Source organism: Danio rerio, chromosome 6, assembly GCF_049306965.1.
Source record: "Danio rerio strain Tuebingen ecotype United States chromosome 6, GRCz12tu, whole genome shotgun sequence".
Classification (NCBI taxonomy): Eukaryota; Metazoa; Chordata; class Actinopteri; order Cypriniformes; family Danionidae; genus Danio; species Danio rerio.
The window spans coordinates 489,383-509,970 of NC_133181.1; the positions used below are offsets into that span (position 1 = coordinate 489,383).

At 43.5% G+C, this 20,588-nt stretch overlaps 2 protein-coding genes across 2 annotated transcripts; one reads left to right on the top strand and one right to left on the bottom strand.

Moving 5' to 3' along the window:
* The first annotated feature begins 511 nt into the window (after positions 1-511).
* Positions 512-2,936, top strand: ift27 (intraflagellar transport 27 homolog (Chlamydomonas)). Its single transcript, NM_001008588.1, is given in 7 exon segments — positions 512-632; positions 728-807; positions 1,507-1,566; positions 1,661-1,720; positions 1,807-1,924; positions 2,113-2,222; positions 2,748-2,936. Coding segments are annotated over 7 exon segments (561 nt in total). The 5' UTR covers positions 512-598; the 3' UTR covers positions 2,847-2,936.
* Positions 2,937-3,325: 389 nt separating this feature from the next.
* cacng2b (calcium channel, voltage-dependent, gamma subunit 2b) lies at positions 3,326-17,249 on the bottom strand. The gene is given in 4 exon segments (NM_001199730.2): positions 3,326-4,269; positions 5,237-5,377; positions 7,022-7,105; positions 16,237-17,249. Coding segments are annotated over 4 exon segments (966 nt in total). The 5' UTR covers positions 16,448-17,249; the 3' UTR covers positions 3,326-3,739.
* Positions 17,250-20,588: the final 3,339 nt, after the last annotated feature.

The window sequence follows — 20,588 nt, forward strand, 5'->3', positions numbered from 1 at the left end:
CATATCATAATAATTATTTAACAAAGTAGGCATGCAAAAAATAATGATAAGTGTAAACTATTAAAGATATATACTTATATCAACTCCTAAAATAGCCCAGAATGATGATTATTGTCAGTGAGCAGGCAGGAGCTGATCACACATACAGCACGTCATGTTTGTGTAATTGGATTGAATAAATACAGTGACGCTTGCTCTGCCTGTTCACTCTGCTGAATTAAACAGTGAGAGAGAGAGAGAGATATATATATATATATATATATATGAGCTCGCCCACGGCCTCTTATATAAATGATTAAGGGTGAATGAAGATATAAGCGCGGCCTCTAGCGGTGCATACGTAAAACAACAGTTGCGTCAACGTCAGAGTGACGTACAGCTCTGCGTCAGGCCGTCCAGCCAATCGCATTGCAAGAATCAGTGGCGTAGAGCGGCTCGACCAATAGCAGTGCTTTATTTCAGTTGCTAAGCGACGCTGTAGGTTCGGGTTGCCTTGACGGAGGAATAACGCAGATGCATTAAATCTGTAATAACACACACACGTAGACACACACTATTACCTCCATATTTAATCCAACAGTAATCAATATTCAGCTTCATGGTGAAACTCAGAGCGCGGTGTGTGGTTGTGGGTAAGTGTGTTATGCAGATTATATACGCAATGAACATCACGTGTTATCAAGAGTGCGTGAACTTATTCTGTGTGTGTGTGTGTGTGTGTGTGTAGGAGACGCTGCTGTAGGCAAGAGCACACTGTGTCAGATGTTTTGCAGTGATGGAGCTGTGTATCAGAAGAACTACACTATGGTGAACACAACACACACTCACAGACACACACAACAAAACAACAAGAACACACAGAGTCAGACACACCGAGCTAATGCACAAAACAACACACACACACACACACACACACACACACACACACACACACACACAGAATCAGACACACCAAGCTAGTGCATAAAACAATACACACACAAAACTACAGATACACAACAATACACAACACAGACATACACAAAACAGCACAACACACACACACAAACACACACACACACCAACACAGCAATACACAAAAACACAAAACAACACACAAACAAAAAAACACTCACACACACACACCAACACACAAAACACACACAACAACACGCACACAAAACAACACAAACAAAACAACACAACACACATACATCAATACACAAAAACGCGCACAACAATACACACAAAACAACACACACACATCAATACACACAAAACAACACACACACACACACACATCAATACACAAAAACACACACAAAGCAACACACAAACAACACAACACACACCAACATGTCAATACACAAAACACACACAATGATACACACATAGACGGCACACATAAAACAGACACACACAACAATACACAACATACAGTGGGGTTTAAATAATAGCTTCATCAATTATAAATGGTAACGTAATATATCACGTGTGTGTGTGTGTGTGTGTGTGTGTGTTTTACAGAATGTTGGCGTGGAGTTACTGGAGAAAACAGTCCCTATCCCAGACACCAGTGACTCTGTGGTATGAACACACACACACACACACACACCATACCTGCTTACAGATCAATCAGTTGATTAATAAGCGCACGTGCGTGCGTGTGTGTGTGTGTTAGGAGTTGTTCATCTATGATTCTGCTGGACGGGAGCTGTTTTCAGACGCCTGTGAGAATGTGGTGAGTTTTAAAACACATCAAACACACACACACACACACACATGACCTGCGGTATGTGTCTCATGATGTGTGTGTGTGTGTGTCAGTGGAGTCAGCCGTCAGTTGTGTGTGTGGTGTTTGACGTCACCAGTGAAGCTTCCTTCAACAACTGCAGCCGCTGGATCGACAGAGTCCAAACACACAGTCACGGACTACACACACCAGGTACAGGTCTATCACACACACACACACACACACACACACACACACACACACACACACACACACACACACACACACACACACACAGAGAACACAATATTCCTCATCTTCCAATCTTACAGTGTGTGTGCGCATATGTGTGTTTGAATGTGTATGCGTGCATTCGTGTGTGTGTGTGTGTGTGTGTGCAGGTGTACTGGTGGGCAATAAGTGTGACCTGACCTCCAGGCGTGAGGTGGACGCTGCTGCAGCTCAAGCCTTCGCTCAGACACACACACTGCAGTATCACGAGACGAGTGCGGTGGGTCACACACACACCTTCATCATCATCATCAGCAATGCAGTGTGGCTGACAATGCTGTGTGTGTGTGTTTATGCGTGTGTGTGTATGCATTTTTATGCATGTGTTGGATGTGTGTATGCATGTTTTTGTTTTTGTGTATGTATATGTGTGTGTGTGTGTGTGTGTGTGTGTTGTTATGCTTGTTTTTGTGTGCGTTTAGATGTTTGTGTGTATGAATGTGTTTGCATGTATACGTGTGTGTGTGCTGGTGTGTATGCATGTCTGTATCCATCTGTGTGCGTGTTTGTGTGTATGCATGTGTTTGTTTGTGTGTGTTTGTGTGATATGTGTATGCATGTTTTTGTGTGTATTTGTGTGTGTTTGTGTGTATGCATGTGTTTTCATGTATGTGTGTGTGTGCTGGTGTGTGTGTGTGTGTGTGTGTGTTCGTCTGTTGTTTGTTTTTATTTATGCTTGTTTTGTGTGTGTGTGTGTGTGTGTGTGTGTTTGTGTTTATGCATTTGTCTGTGTGTGTGTGTGCAGAAGGAGATTGGCCACTATGAAGCTCCGTTCCTCAGTCTGGCTGCAGCGTTTCACTCCCTCTATCAGGAGCAGAAGAACAGCATACTGAGCCTCATCTGACACCAGCGCCATCTTCATCATCATCATCATCATCATCTGTGTACATATGAGCATGTCTGTTCTCAATCAAATAAAGCTTTCTATAAATCTAAAAAAATGCCTTCAGTGTGATGATTAAACACACACACACACACACACACACACACGTGCGCACACACACTGCACTTCACATCTTCACACTACTTCATTCTGCCTGATTCAGGAGCATTTGTGCCACAAAGTCTCCCCGAGTGTGAATGCATTCAATATCAAGTCCCCACTGGGATATAAAAGCTTGTACACACTTACACACACAGTTCCTCTGACGGCCAGCAGAGGGTGCTGGTTTAATCTTCATGCTGCATATCTCCATCGTGACGCTGATCTGAGGACAGTCTGATATAGACATGGTTCGTTCAGCTCTAGATAAATGTAGCGTAATCTGGAGACTAATTCAATTCAGGATCATCAACCAACAGAAATAAATCCACGCACTGGTGTTACCCATGATGACTTTATTGACTTCTGATTTGCTCTTTTGTTTCTCGTCTTCTTGACTCAAGAAGTCTGCTCGTGTGGCTTATTAACAGATGTATGTATCTTCATATGTTTATATATACTCATGTATCAGTAGTACGTTAATTATGACATATAGAAATCGCGGCTGTTTGTTTTTTTTGTCGGACGGTTTGTCCTCTTCCCTGCCGTCACGTTCACAGTATCAATGTGCGACGAAATGAAATGATCATAAATAAAAAGACACTTCGAGAGCTCTCGGCGTCCACCTCATCGGCTCCGAATTGTTCATTTTTTTACGGAAGATAAGAAAATCATGCAATTCTTTTTTTTTTTTTTTGGATTCGACATGTAAACTGGTCACCATCAGTGTTTATTGAGAGTCCTGCAGGGGGCGCTCATACGGGTGTGGTGCGGCGGTCTTTCGAGTCTTTCGGGATGCAGTTGTGCACCTGTAGGAATTCGGCCTCTCTGTCGGAGTTGTACATCGGTGGTGTGCCGTGCGGAGTTTTCAACGTATCTCCGCCGCCGCGACTCAACGTGTACATGGAAATATCGGTAGACGGTAATGCGGCGAATCCCTTGAGGCCGACAGGCGAGGTGTCCCGCGAGTGTGAAGGATCCGTGGAGCGGCTGGAGGATCGCGAGCTGCGCCGATAACGATATCGATAGCTGGGAATTCGAGTGATGGCCGCTCCCTGTAGATAATCTGCTCCTCGCACTCGCGCCTGCGCCACACGTAACTCCCGGTGGCGGTCGATAAACATGTGCACGGCCAGAACGCCCACCATCTCGGCCATGATGAAGGACAGAGCGCCGAAGTAAAAGCTCCAGCCGTACGAGTAGCTGTTCTTCTTGGAGTCGCTCTTGGACGGGTCGCCGGCGTTGGCTGATATGTAGACAATTATCCCGATGATATTGCTCAGACCTGTGCACACACACACACACACACACACACACACACACATGGTGTAAAGCTCACGAGGAGTTAAAATAGTTTTTACATTAGTTTCAATATGTTATATCTGAGAGCTGGTGTGATTCAAAACAGTCACAAACTTTGAATTTACAAGATATAAACTTAATATACACGTCCAAAACAGATCGTCACTTCCGCATAATGCATCACAGCTCCGCCCTAAATGCCTGATAGCTACGCTCTAAATGACTGATAGCTCCTCCCTCAATGACTGATAGTTCCTCCCCAAATGCCTGATAGCTCCTCCCGAAATGCCTGATAGCTCCTCCCTAAATGACTGACAGCTCCTCCCCAAATGACTGACAGCTCCTCCCTAAACGCCTGATAGCTCCTCCCAAAATGTCTGATAGTTCCTCTCTAAATGACTGACAGCTCCTCCCCAAATGCCTGATAGCTCCTCCCTAAATGACTGACAGCTCCTCCCCAAACGCCTGATATTTCCTCCCTCAATGACTGACAGCTCCTTAAACGATAGACAGCTCCTCCTTAAACGACTGACAGCTCCTCCCTAAATGACTGACAGCTCCTCCCCAAATACCTGATAGCTCCTCCCCAAATGACTGATAGTTCTTCTCTAAATGACTGATAGCTCCTCCCTTAATGACTGATAGCTCCTCCCTAAATGACAGATAGCTCCTCCCCAAATGACTGACAGCTCCTCCCCAAATCCCTGAAGCTCCTCCCCAAATGACTAACAGCTCCTCCCCAAATGCCTGATAGCTCCTCCTCAAATGCCTGATAGCTCCTCCCTGAATGCCTGATAGCTCCTCCTCAAATGCCTGATAGCTCCTCCTTTAATGCCTGATAGCTCCTCCCTTAATGCCTGATAGCTCCTCCTCAAATGCCTGATAGCTCCTCCCTGAATGCCTGATTGGACGTTGCTAAATCTGAGTGTGTTATAAAGCTGTGCAGGCACCTGCAGAAACGAAGAAGATCCCTGCGCTGAGGATGATGTTGTGTCGAGACTTGTAGAACTCGCTGGCGGCGACACACAGACCACCCATGAAGAGCAGGATCACACTGAGGATGGGGAAAATACTGGAGGCCCGGACCGCTCCTGCATACACACACACACACACACACTGATGTTGGGTTTTCATGTTGTGTGGTCTCTCTGTAGTTGTAAACCTCACAAGGCTGCAGTTTTACATTTGCTATTTAATTCTGTCTGATTTATAAGCCGTTTCCCTCATAAAGACCAAAAGAAGGTCTAAACTTTACTGGTATTGCTATACCTGTGGGGACATTTGTTTGTACCAAGATCACACACACCACATAAACACTCGTACACTTGTGTAACGGAGGGCAGCTAGCGCCTCACTCCTGTGACCTGTAAAGGTGCGTACAAAGAATTGTGGGTTCGATCCCAGCTCAGGACGGGATGGGTGCAGTAAGGCCTGTAGGGTATATGTGGGGGCTCGTCCGGGATGGGAGTGAGGTTTAGGATGGCGAGTGTAACGGAGGCCAGCTAGTGAAGTACTGTGCAGGTAAATCTCACTCCTCCTTCCTCAAAATATGCTCTAGTGACAGGCGCAGGGGGCCTTGGTCTTTAGCCTCCTTGTTAGAGCAACTGATTCCCATGCAGAAGGTCGCCGGTTCAATCCCAGCTCAGAACAGGATGGGTCCAGTAGGACCAGTGGGTTACTCTTACACACACACACACTTACATACACCCTTTCACTTGCACACTCTCTTTATCGCATACACTGAAACACAAATACAACACAGAGGCACATGCATCTTACAGACACACACATACGAGCACCTGCGCACACTCAAACACTACACACAGACCCACACACACACACACACAGAGCGCAGCGGTGACCTTGATCTGCGCGTCTGATTGACACACATCCACATCTCCGATTCTGAAACTCTCCAGATCTGCAGTTTGCGCGTGTGTGTGTGTGTGTGTGTGTGTGTGAGAAACTGCTGATGCCAGAAACACATGTCCTGCTCCATCTGCACTACTCTGGCCATCACACACACACACACATAAATCAAACAAACACAAACCCATACAAACACAGTTACAAATGCATAAACAAAATTACACACACACAGTCGCGCACACACTCACACACTCACAAAAACACACATACACGAATTCACACGCACATATATACACACAAACACATAAATCATACATACTCGAACACAGACACACACAAACACACATATGCACACACATGCACACACATATGCACACACATTTACACACACACACATAAATTATACACACTTAAACACAAACACACATGCATACACAAATTCACACGCACATATGCACACGTAAATGCACACATTTATACAAACACACACACACACACACAAATTATACACACTCAAACACAGACATACACACACATACATGCATACACAAATTCACATGCCTACACAAATTGACACACACACATATACGCACACACGCACACACACATGCATTTGTATATATGTGTGTGTGTGTGTGCTGAATATTCCAGCATTGTGCAGTGTGAGCATGATGAGGAGAGGAGGATGAGTTCAGGCCATTCAGAGTTTTGACCCATTTAAACTGCACTGAAATATTTATAGAAATAAGTGACCTAATTAAACACTTTAAAGAGCAGCAGCAGCTCTGAGCAGAAAACCGCACGCACACACACACACACACACACACACACACACACACACACACACACACACACACTTGACTTACGTAAAAAATACTCTGATGCATCTGCTTCATAGTCTGCATCTTCAGGAAAGTGATCGATCTGTTTGCACATGCCTTTAAAATTACCTGAGAGAGAGAGAGAGAGAGAGAGAGAGAGAGAGAGAGAGAAAGAGAGAGAGAGAGAGAGAGAGAGAGAGAGACAATAGTAAACAGTTTTCAGTGGTGAATTCTCTCCATTATTTTCATTTCTTATAAGCTTTATTGGCACAACTTGAATAATTTCATAAAGTTATTACTTAACGTGTATAAATACAACAAACAAACACAAAAACACACAAATAAGAAAAAAGACAAATATGATTAATAAACAAATAATGAAACAGAAAAAAGTTTTAGTGGGAATAAAATAAAACAAAAATAATAAAAAGAAATTAAATTAAATAAACTAAACAAAATAACAATAAAATTAAATTAAATGCAAAATAAAAAAATATATATATATAATAAAATGCAAACAAAGTAAAAAATAAATTTACTTTTAAAATAAACTACAATAAAATAAAAATGTATAAAATAAAATTTACAAAAAATAATAAAATAAAATGCAAAATAAATAAAATAAAATAAAAAATATGATAAAATACAAAATAAAAAAGGATAAAAATATATAATATAATATAATATAAAACAAAATAAAGTCAAATAGAATAATTTTAAATACAATTAAACCAAAAATTAAATTCAATAAAATAACAAAATAATAATAAAATTAAATGCAAAATCAATCAAATAAAATAAAAACTAATAAAATAGCTATATATATATATATATATATATATATATATATATATATATATATATATATATATATATATATATATATATATATATATATAATGCAAACAAAGTAAAAAAATACATTTACTTTCATAAAATAAAGTAAATTAAAATAAATTAAACTAAAATTAATATAATAAAATTAAACAAAAATAAAATGAAATGAAGTAACAAAATAATAATAAAATAAAATGCTAAATAAATAAAATAAATAAAAATAATAGTAAAATAAAATACATCAAATAAAATAAAGTAAATAATAAATCCTAGAGAGTCTAAATCTCTCTATTTTTCAGTTTAATTGCTTTATTGGCATGTCTTTTACAGTGCTGCCAAAGCATTTTAAATATAAAAATAGAATATGGATTATATTGATATTAATAGAATAAACACAATAATGTCTTATGGTGTGCACATTTCACCCTCTCTGTCCATGCGAGATTATAACGTCATCATGTTGTCTGAAAGAAAGAAACTATCCATAATCCTGAGATCAAAGAAGACACTGTTACCATGGAAACATAAATGATGGAGAACGGCTCCATGGTGACCTCGTAAAGTATTCTGAATGACATCACCGAGTCTCGTCTGCGCTTATTAGGAAATTAATGGATTTATTCATCAGGGAAGCAGGATTAAACTGATGAAAGACACCAAAGACACTTATAATGAGACACAAGATCAATTCACGTGTGCTCTTTCAGCTTTTATTAATCTGTGAAGCCTGAAACACACAAACCTTCAATTACTGATCAAAAACCTACAGCCCAAACTAGAGTTAATGGAACACAGATGCTGCAGTGTGCATTTAAAGACATTTTGTATTGAAAATATGAACTTAAAGAGTCCAATACAGCTGCATCTGACAGCCTCCGCCTCCTCAGTCATACATCCAGCTTCAGTCATCATCAAATTAATCAAGGCTAATTGTCATTATTCATTATTGCAGCATGTGGAGTCTGCTGTGAGGTCAGCATCTGGAGCTAAAGCATGACATGATGGAGAATGTCGACTCTGTTACTGTCATAATAATAATAATAATGAATATGCCTTGATCATCAAATCAGAGTGGTTTCTGGAAGGTCATGTGATATCAAGATCATTCTGATCAATAGCATGACCCCTCCAGCCTCAGATTATAGATGCTGCCGCTGCTGATGTTGGTTTGTGACCTCTGACCCCTGACCCCGTCACATGACCTGTCTTGCCCTGTAGGATGAATGCGCTGCTCTGAACAGACTCTCGCTCTGCTTTCTGCTGCTCTACGCATGTATGTTGCGTAACTGCCTTACATAATTCACTGTTCCCCACACGTGAGAGACTGCAAGTGTGTGTGTGTGTGTGTGTGTGTGTGTAAGTGATTAGGAGCATGTCTTACTCTTATTGCAATGATCTCTGAGATCACACACACACACACACACACACACACACACACACACACACACACACACACACACACACACACAACACTGATATCTGTAGGATAAAGCAGCATGTTTTGCTCATGTTAGTATTCAGTTGCTATGACGACATCATTATCATCATCTTCATCTTCATCCTCTGCTCTACAAACACACTGTCAGCATTCCCTGCATATGTAAGGAAGCACACACAAGCTAGCCCTGCTGTGTGTGTGTGTGTGTATGTGTGTGTGTTATGTTGTGAACTGTTGCCACCTTTAAGCAGGTGTGAAATGTTCTCAGTGGAGCAGAAAACATCTCAATACCTCTGTCTGTCTGTCTGCCTGTCTGTCTGTCTGTCTGTCTGTCTGTCTGTCTTCTACAGCTACACTGTCACCTTAAAGCCCAATATTTACTTAATTTTTTATCAAACACACTCAAATATACAGCCTCTGAAAATGAATCCCATTTGAAAATTAATTGACATAGTAATACTCATCACCTGTCTCACTGCACCATCATCACCTGTCTCACTGCACCATCATCACCTGTCTCACTGCACCATCATCACCTGTCCCACTGCACCATCATCACATTGCACCATCATAACCTGTCACTGCCCCATCACCACCTGTCCCTGCACCATCACCTGTCCCACTACACCATCATCACCTGTCACTGCTCCATAATCACCTGTCTCACTGCGCAAACATCACCTGTCTCACAGCACCATCATCACCTGTTTCACTGCATCATCACCACCTGTCTCTCACTGCACCATCATCACACTGCACCATCATCACCTGTCCCTGCAACATCACCTGTCTCACTGCACCATCATCACCTGTCTCACTGCACTATCATCACCTGTCACTGCCCCATAATCACCTGTCTCACTGCGCAAACATCACCTGTCTCACTGCACCATCATCACCTGTCTCACTGCACCATCATCACCTGTCTCACTGCACCATCATCACCTGTCTCACTGCACCATCATAACCTGTCTCACTGCACCATCATAACCTGTTTCACTGCACCATCATCACCTGTCTCTCACTGCATCATCATCACCTGTCTCACTGAACCATCATCACACTGCACCATCGTCACCTGTCTCACTGCACCATCATCACCTGTCTCTCACTGAACCATCATCACCTGTCTCTCACTGCATCATAATCACACTGCACCATCATCACCTGTCTCACTGCACCATCATCACCTGTCTCTCACTGCATCATCATCACACTGCACCATCATCACCTGTCTCACTGCACCATCATCACCTGTCTCTCACTGCATCATCATCACACTGCACCATCATCACCTGTCTCATTGCACCATCATCACCTGTCTCTCACTGCATCATCATCACACTGCACCATCATCACCTGTCTCACTGCACCATCATCACCAGTCTCACTGCACCATCATCACCTGTTTCACTGCACCATCATCACCTGTCTCACTGCACCATCATCACCTGTCTCTCACTGCACCTTCATCACCTGTCTCACTGAACCATCATCACACTGCACCATCGTCACCTGTCTCACTGCACCATCATCACCTGTCTCTCACTGAACCATCATCACCTGTCTCTCACTGCATCATAATCACACTGCACCATCATCACCTGTCTCACTGCACCATCATCACCTGTCTCTCACTGCATCATCATCACACTGCACCATCATCACCTGTCTCACTGCACCATCATCACCTGTCTCTCACTGCATCATCATCACACTGCACCATCATCACCTGTCTCATTGCACCATCATCACCTGTCTCTCACTGCATCATCATCACACTGCACCATCATCACCTGTCTCACTGCACCATCATCACCAGTCTCACTGCACCATCATCACCTGTTTCACTGCACCATCATCACCTGTCTCACTGCACCATCATCACCTGTCTCTCACTGCACCTTCATCACCTGTCTCACTGAACCATCATCACACTGCACCATCGTCACCTGTCTCACTGCACCATCATCACCTGTCTCTCACTGCATCATCATCACACTGCACCATCATCACCTGTCTCATTGCACCATCATCACCTGTCTCTCACTGCATCATCATCACACTGCACCATCATCACCTGTCTCACTGCACCATCATCACCTGTCTCTCACTGCATCATCATCACACTGCACCATAATCACCTGTCTCACTGCACCATCATCACCTGTCTCTCACTGCATCATCATCACACTGCACCATCATCACCTGTCTCACTGCACCATCATCACCAGTCTCACTGCACCATCATCACCTGTTTCACTGCACCATCATCACCTGTCTCACTGCACCATCATCACCTGTCTCTCACTGCACCATCATCACCTGTCTCTCACTGCACCTTCATCACCTGTCTCACTGCACCATCATCACCTGTCTCACTGCACCATCATCACCTGTCTCTCACTGCACCTTCATCACCTGTCTCACTGCACCATCATCACCTGTCTCAGGGGTCACAGAGGTCAGTGGTGATGACCATGTGGACACTGTAGACACATGGCCAATAGAAGAACATTCAAAATGGAGAAAATGTTAAAGTGTGTGTGTTTATGTGTGTGAGTGAGCGTGTCTCTGTGTGCGTTTACCTTTGTGTATGTATCTGTCTGACTGTGTGTGTGTGTGTGTGAGTTCACTTTGGGTCAGTCTGCACAGTAATACCTGTATAATCTGAACAGCACTGCTTCACATTACACCTCCACTGTGCACATAAACAGATGAATTATTCATTAGATCAGATCTGAACATTAAACACAGTGTTCTTCAAGATGAACTCTTCAGATCCGTCATTCATCAGTCCCGAGTGTCCGATGTCAGAGAATACAATACGTCCAGTTCAGTGACAACTACACAGGTTATTAATCCCACAGCTGAAATCTAATGTTTAACAGTCCATTCTGCTGGATGCATGACACTATGTGGGCAGTTTGTGCTTCACCTTTTCATACATCTTGGATAAAGGATATAACAGAGCCTGATATGAAAATTATATCAAATATTGTTCTAATATTCTCTAATCTTACTGTCAAAGCATTAAAGTGACAATTAAACAGTTACAAAATAAAAGCTCATATTTACACAGTATGTGTGTGCAGGGGCACCACTAGGGCGGAGAAAGTTAGGATGGTTCTAAGGGCCAATACATTTAAGGGGCCCTCAAAGGCCCGCGCAACCCCTCACCACCCCCCTCTTCAGTTTCATCTGCGATTCAGCCCGTTTTCCTGATGATGTTTGACGGTTGCCAAATTAGTGAAATAAATTATCAAACTACCAAATAATACCTGCCGTGAGTATAACCACATTCTCCATTGGGAGGCGCTATAATATCTCTCATAGGAGTTTTATTTACGCAATCCGAAATAAATAAATCCAACAGTACCCGAAAGCTTCTCCCCTTCCGCTACATCCATTGAGTGTGAAGAGTGTAAGTGTGACCCCCAGTGGTTGAACTAGGTATTGCACACCTGGTTTAAAACACATGCAAGGGCAGGTTGCCAGATTGACGACACCAACAGGAGTGTGCCTGACTGTCGAGCCTAAAGGCTGATTTAAACTGTGTTCTGTTAAATAGCAAATGATAGGAGGAATATTTACCATATTAAGGTGTTAAATGCTAATCATGTGAGTCTGAATGCTGTTTCACATCACATTTATTGCCATACTACTGAAAGCAGATAGTTCAGCTCAGATCTGGAGAATAAAATAAAGCGTCTGAAACTGAACTTCAGAACTGAGACTTAGTGCAAACCAACACATATCAGTGATTCAGCATCTACATTAATCATGTTCAAGAGCTTGAATATGTGTTCATCAGATGATGAAGCTCAGCGTTGTGCTGGAGTGCAGTGAGTGCTCTATTCTGTGCTTCTGAATGGCTGTGTTTACATTTCTGTCCTGTTTCGTCTGCTGTAAACAACCAAACTGCTCATCACTGCGCATCTCGTCATGCAGCATGTTGTTAGGACACGGGGTTACAATGTGACCTGCTCAGCTAATGTTTACACTACCAATATTTAGAATAAGCACCTCATGTGGAACTCTGAATCTGCATCTCATTTTGGAGTCTGCTGCTGTCCACCAGAGGTCGTGTTTTAGTCATGGACGCATGCTTTAAGAGTCTTCCTGACTAAATGAATTAAATACACTGTTTCCCACCGTCTGGCAACCCAGGATGCTTAAATATAATTGGCTGAACTGGCATTGGGTGGATTAAAGAGACCAAAACAAAGCAGGTGACGCACATGTTCACAGCAGAATTTCTGATTTCAGCATTGAGTTTCAGATAAACAAGAATGTTCCCTGAGCATGTTTCTGAGTATCTGCACACGCATGATGCTGTATTACGCTTTAGACGAGTCAAACACTCACATACAGCAGCTTTAACTTCGTAAACACACACAAAAGATGAAAAATCGCCCTAATTAATTTAATGATAACTGAAGCTGAACGTATGATTGAGGAGGCTGTCAGAAACAGCTGTAGCGGAGTCTTTAAGTTCACTGTATTCATGTAAATTTCTCTCTGATGATCTGGAATATACTGTAGATTATACACTAAAAGTGTTGGATTGTCCTAAACTAATGTTAAGTCCATATTTGATGCAACGCTGCATTTTTGTGAGTGTATTTTGTTTTTATCACATCCTTAAAAGGACAACCATGAAATTCAACAGGGTGTACAAACTTTTTCACACAACTACAAGTCAGCTCTAGAAGACTTCAGTCTATAATAATGCAACTTTCTCTCAGATGATGTACAGAGCATGACCCAGAGACTCATAAAGCTGGCTTGTCGTAAACTAATGTTAAGTCCATTTTTGACCCAACGCTGCATTTTGTACTTTTTAATTATCAAGCCCTCAAAAGTAAAACCATAAGTTTCAAAAGGGTGTACAAACTCTTTCACACAACTATAAGTCAAGACTAGAAGAGTTTGAGTCAATAATAATGTCCATTTCTCTCAGATATACAGAATATAGATCATGACCCATACTCTAAACAAAACCTAATGTTGAGTCAAATCTGGACAAACCCAACACTGGGTTATTTTTTTCAATTAAATTTAAATGACACTTTGAACCCATTGGTTCGGCTTTTTTTAGAGTGTACCAGTTTTCGTTATGTCCCTATAAGAAAAACCATGACGTTCAATAGGGTGTACAAACTTTTTATAAGTTAATTATAGAAATATTCATTCATTTTCCTTCAGCTTTATCAGGGGTCACCACAGCGGAATGAACCGCCAACTATTCCAGCATGTGCTTTACATATGCTCTTTCAGCTGCAACCCAGAACTGGGAAACACCCTTACACACTCATTCACAGACACACACTCATACACTACAGCCAATTCAGTTCATCAATTCCCCTACCCCACACCAACACGGGGAGAACATGCAAACTCCACACAGAAACACCAACTGACCCAGCCGAGACTCCAACCAGCGACCTGAGTGCTGTGAGGCCACCGTGCTGACCACTAAGCCACCGTTCCGCCCCATTTCAGTCAATAATAATGTCAAATAATGTATAAAAATAGAGCGTGACCCTACACTAACATGCTGGGTTGTCGTAAACTAAAGTTGAGTCAAATATAGACAAAGCCAACATTGGGTTACATTTTCTCAGTTGAATTTAAATTACACTTAAATGACACTTTTAACTCGGTGGTGTTTGTCCATATTTGACCCAGTGCTGCATTATTGTAGCTGTACTTTTAATGACTACATCTTCATATGAAAAACCATGACAATCAACAGGGGGTACAAACCTTTTCACACAGCTCAAGTCTAGAAGAGTTTCAGTCGATAATAATGTACATTTCTCTCAGATATATGGAGCTTGACCCATGCACAAAACAATGGTGGGTTGTCGTAAAACCCAACATTGGGTTAATTTTTTGGAATAAATTTAAATTGCACATTTAACCCAGTGCTCAACCCAAGCCCAGCACGTTTGTGAGTGTATTATTAATGTTGTGGTAAAATTCAGCACACTGTATTAAGAGATTAGTCACTTCACTTAATAAGTAAGTAAACCCATTGGGTCAAATGTGGACAGAGTCAACCACTGGGTTGTTTTTTAAATGAAATGTAAATGACACGTTCATCCTGACGGTTGGGTTCTTTAAGTGTACACCCTCACACTGAAAACCATGATGTTCAATAGGGTGTACAAACTTTTTCACACCACTTTTTATAAATTAATTATAGAAAAATGTATTCATTTTATTTCAGCTTTATCAGGGGTCACCACAGCGGAATGAACCGCCAACTATCACAGCATATGCTTTACACCGCTGATGCTCTTTTAGCTGCAACCCAGAACTGGGAAACACCCATACACACTCATTCACACACACACACTCATACACAGTTTAGCTTATCAATTCCCCTACCCCACGCCAACACAGGGAGAACATGCAAACTCCACACAGAAACAACAACTGACCCAGCTGAGACTCCAACCAGTGACCTGAGTGCTGTGAGGCCACCGTGCCGCCCCATTTCAGTCAATAATAATGTCAAATTCTCTCAAATGTAGAAAACATAGAGCATGACCCACACACTAACATGCTGGGATGTCGTAAACTAATGTTGAGTCAAATATGGACAAAGTCAACCCCTGGGTTGTTTTTTAATTGAAATGTAGATGACACTTCATCCTGACGGTTGGGTTCTTTGAGTGTACACCCTCACACTGAAAACCTTGAAGTTCAACAGGGTGTACAAACTTTTTCACACGCCTCTAAGTCAAGTCCAGAAGAGTTTCAGTCAATAATACAATATCTCTCTACAGCTGTGTTTCTCAACCATGCTCCTGGAGGAGCACCAGCTCTGCACATTCTCCATGTCTCCTTAATCAAACTGATTCAGACTGAAAGAATGGCAGCAACAGACAGAGGAGACATCCGAAACATGCAGTGCTGGTGCTCCTGCAGGAACGTGGTTGAGAAACACAGCACCCATACAGCGCAGATCTCCTACCTTCCAGACAGCAGGTCCTCCACAGGCCGGAGTGGGTCATGACCTCCTCGTTCTTCTTGCTGGTCTCGTTCTCGTTGGTGCTCTTGATCTTGCAGACGCCGCGCGAGTACAGCCAGTAGTCAGTGCCCACCGCGATGGTCATCAGGCTGAAGGCTGCGAAGGCGCCCACGGTGGTCAGGAGCATCTGCACCCCGCGCTCAAACACCCCCATACTGCCGCATTCCACCAGAGGGGAGCCCCCTTTCCGCTTGATGTACAGGAAATAAATATTTGACAACTCTAGGGGACACGACGATGAGAAGAATCCAACAGGAGGAAGACGAGCGTGCAGGGAACTCCAGCCTGCACTACATACTAACTAGTGCACTAGTCTGAGCTCGAGTGAGCCTCCACACGCACAATTGGAGCATTCTGGTATCACATAAGCTCATCTTCAGTCTCCAGTGTCCAGTGTGGCCTGTGCCGAGCATCCTCCATCCACATATCCATGAACACAACAGGGGAGAGTCAGATCAACAAAACTAAAGTGATGAAAGCGAACACTCTGTGCTCAAAGTCATTGTTTCACACACACACACACTCTCAGAGAGAGACACACACGGAGGCGTCGGTGAGATCAATCCATCCTGACGATGATCAGAGATTGAAAACAACAATAATAATAATAATAAACAGAAATAAACGAGTCGCTCTCTTCTTCCTAATATTCTGCTTGGCCGTTTCCATAGGGGGTCTCTGCGCCGTCGAGTGTGTGCTGAGGAAGCGCGCGGCCGAGCATCATCATCCGGTCTCCGCCGCTCCACCGCAGCCCTGCTGTTCTCCGCTCCGCCGATCCGCTCACATCTCTCCCGGTGCCCGATCCGCAGCCCGCCGGCGCCATCCACCGCGGAAAAACACGAGCACGAGCGACGGCGGAGGATCAGGAAGAAGAGCCCGAGCGAGCACGCGCGGACGGACACCGGAGAACATCTGATATTCCCGGCTTCCAGCGCACGGAGGATCTCCGATGTGTGTGTGCAGTGTGTGTGTGTGTGTGTGTGTGTGTGTGTGTGTCTGTCTGTCTGTCGGTGCAGCCGCTTGTTGCTTGCGCGAGAAACACTCTTAAACACTCCAATCCAGCACACGACACGCTAAACACTGATTTCGTGTGCGCATGACATCAACATCTGGATCATCTCATCTGTGTGTGTGTGTGTGTGTGATGAAAACACAATGCATGATGATTCTGACTGTTTTCCTTCATCTCTCCAGTGATGGATGGATGGTGCTGAGGATGCTGCGGTTGCCATGGCGACTGCCTGACTCCCCGCTCTGCGCGCTGTGGATGCTTATAAGCGGCGCTGCTGCGGCTATTAACCTTCGTTTACATGTCAGCAGCAGATCACCGCGCCGTGTGTAACGCTAATAACGGGCTCTGCTGTAATCCCGGCGTCAGACACACACACGTGCGCGCGCGCTCGCACAGAGCAGAGCAGAGGACACACTTTACATTCAGCGCAGCAGACAGCAGCCAGTGCGGCAGGAGAGCGGGAGATCAACAAGATTTATGAATATAGAATACAATGCGATGACGTCACGCAGGAGGAGGACGCTGATTGGCTGCGGCTCCGCTGATGGTGCTGCGGTTGATGTGTCTGTTCCTCATGTCTCACGACACACACACACACACACACATTGAACACACACTAAACCCATACTGAACAACCACCCACACACACACGCACTGAACACATACAGAACACACACATTGAGCACACACTGAACACATCTTTAATGCACACACACACACACACACCATGAACACAAACTGAACACACACACACACACAAATCACAGACTGAACGTACACATATGCAGACATGCACACATTGAACACATATAAACAACACACACACACACACACACACACACACACACACACACACACACACACACACACACACATTGAACACACACTGAACCCATACTGAACAACCACCCACACACACACGCACTGAACACATACAGAACACACACATTGAGCACTGAACACATATTTAATGCACACACACACAAACACACACCATGAACACAAACTGAACACACACACACACACACACACACACACACTAATCACACCATGAACACAAACTGAACACACACACACACACACACACACACACACACACACACACACACACACACACACTGTGAACACAAACTGAACACACACACACACACACACACTAATCACACCATGAACACAAACTGAACACACACACACACACACACACACACACACACTGTGAACACAAACTGAACACACACACACACACACACTAATCACACCATGAACACAAACTGAACACACACACACACACACACACACACACACACACACACTAATCATACCATGAACACAAACTGAACACACACACACTAATCACATACTGAACACACACACACACACACACACACACACACACACACACACACACACACACACACACACACACACTGTGAACACAAACTGAACACACACACACACAAACAAACACACACACGCACGCACACACACACACACACACACACACACACACACACACATACTGAACGCGCACACACACACACACACACACACACACACACACACACACACACACACACACACACACACACACACACACACACACACACATACACACACACACACACACACATTGATTCATTGGTTCATTCATTTATTTTCCTTCAACTCAGTCACTTTATTAATCAGGGGTCGCCACAGCAGAATGAACTGCCAACTATTCCAGCATATGTTTTCCACAGCGGATGCCCTTTCAGCTGCAACCCAATACTGGGAAACACCCATACACTACGGCCAGTGTATTCGATCAGTCCCCCTATAGCGCATGTGTTTGGACTGTGGGGGAAACCGGAGCACCCGGAGGAAACCCACGTCAACACGGGGAGAACATGCAAACTCCACACAGAAACACCAACTGACCCAGCCGAGACTCAAACCAGAGACCTGAGTGCTGTGAGGCAGTTGTGCCACCCACTGTACCACCGTGATGCTCGTCATTTGCTATTATTGTGTGTAGTCACAGTAAACAGAAAGCACATTGTACACCCATCCTCATAGTTTGACTATAAATAAATAATAAAGTCTATTAAAGCATAATTAAATAAGCTCTAAATGATATTGAAATAGTTTGTGTCCTGGTCTGGTCATGTGGATGTGTGTATACAGCGGCAGAAGTGTGTAATTAGCTGTGTAAGCATGTGTGTGTGGCTCAATCAGCAGCTCTGGCAGCTCTGACATGCTGCTGTATTTGTTGATTCATTCATTCGGCACACAGAACACAGCAGACATCAGACGATTACAACACCGAGCAAACACCCGCTCAGCGCCACTGATCATCAGCATCCATCACTGATCATCGCTCACATATTAGACATCTCCTCCAGTGCTTTGAGCATGTTTCACATAATCTCACCTGAAACATGAAGAGAGGGCGGGGCATACAGTAGCTCCTCCCCTTTTATAAAAACAGCCAGTAGCTTTGCGTTCTTCTCACAGCTCTGCCAATGAGAGCTCAAGTGTAATCAAATGAATAGGCAATGAGAAGAAGGGGGCGGGGCATGTCAGACACTAGAGAGCATTTGATTGGTCAGAAGATTTGATGAGAAATGAAGTATAAAGAGACGATTATAGAGCACCTGTTATGCAGAAATGTGTTTGTTCTAATCAGACTTGATGCAGGAACACTTTGATTGACATTCTCCCTTTTGTACGTGTCATCAGAGAGGGAAAGCCCCGCCCACTAGTGCCCATCTCTCCATCTCATTAGCATAAACAGCAGCCCTGAGTGAGAAGCAGCCGTCTGTCCATTAGCCATTAGAGTGTTTCAGCATAGACTAAGAGCACTTTTAGCTTAGCTTAGCATAAATCATTGAATCAGATTAGACCGTTAGCATCTCACTTTCAAAAAAGGTTTCAATGTTTTTCCAATGTAAAGTCAGCGTGAAATGTACAAAGAACGCTGGTTTAAGTCTCGGCTGGGTCAGTTGGAGTTTCTGTGTGGAGTTTGCATGTTCTCCCCGTGTTGGCGTGGGTTTCCCCCACAGTTCAAACAAATGCGCTGTAGGGGAACTGATCAACTAAACTGGCCGTAGTGTATGTGTGTGAATTAGTGTGTATGGGTGTTTCCCAGTACTGGGTTGCAGCTGGAAGGGCATCCGCTGGGTTAAATATATGCTGGAATAGTTGATGGTTCATTCTACTGTGGCGACCCCTGATGAATAAAGGGATAAAGCTGAAGGAAAATGAATGAATGACATTTCCTTTGTTGACGTCAACTTGAGGGTTT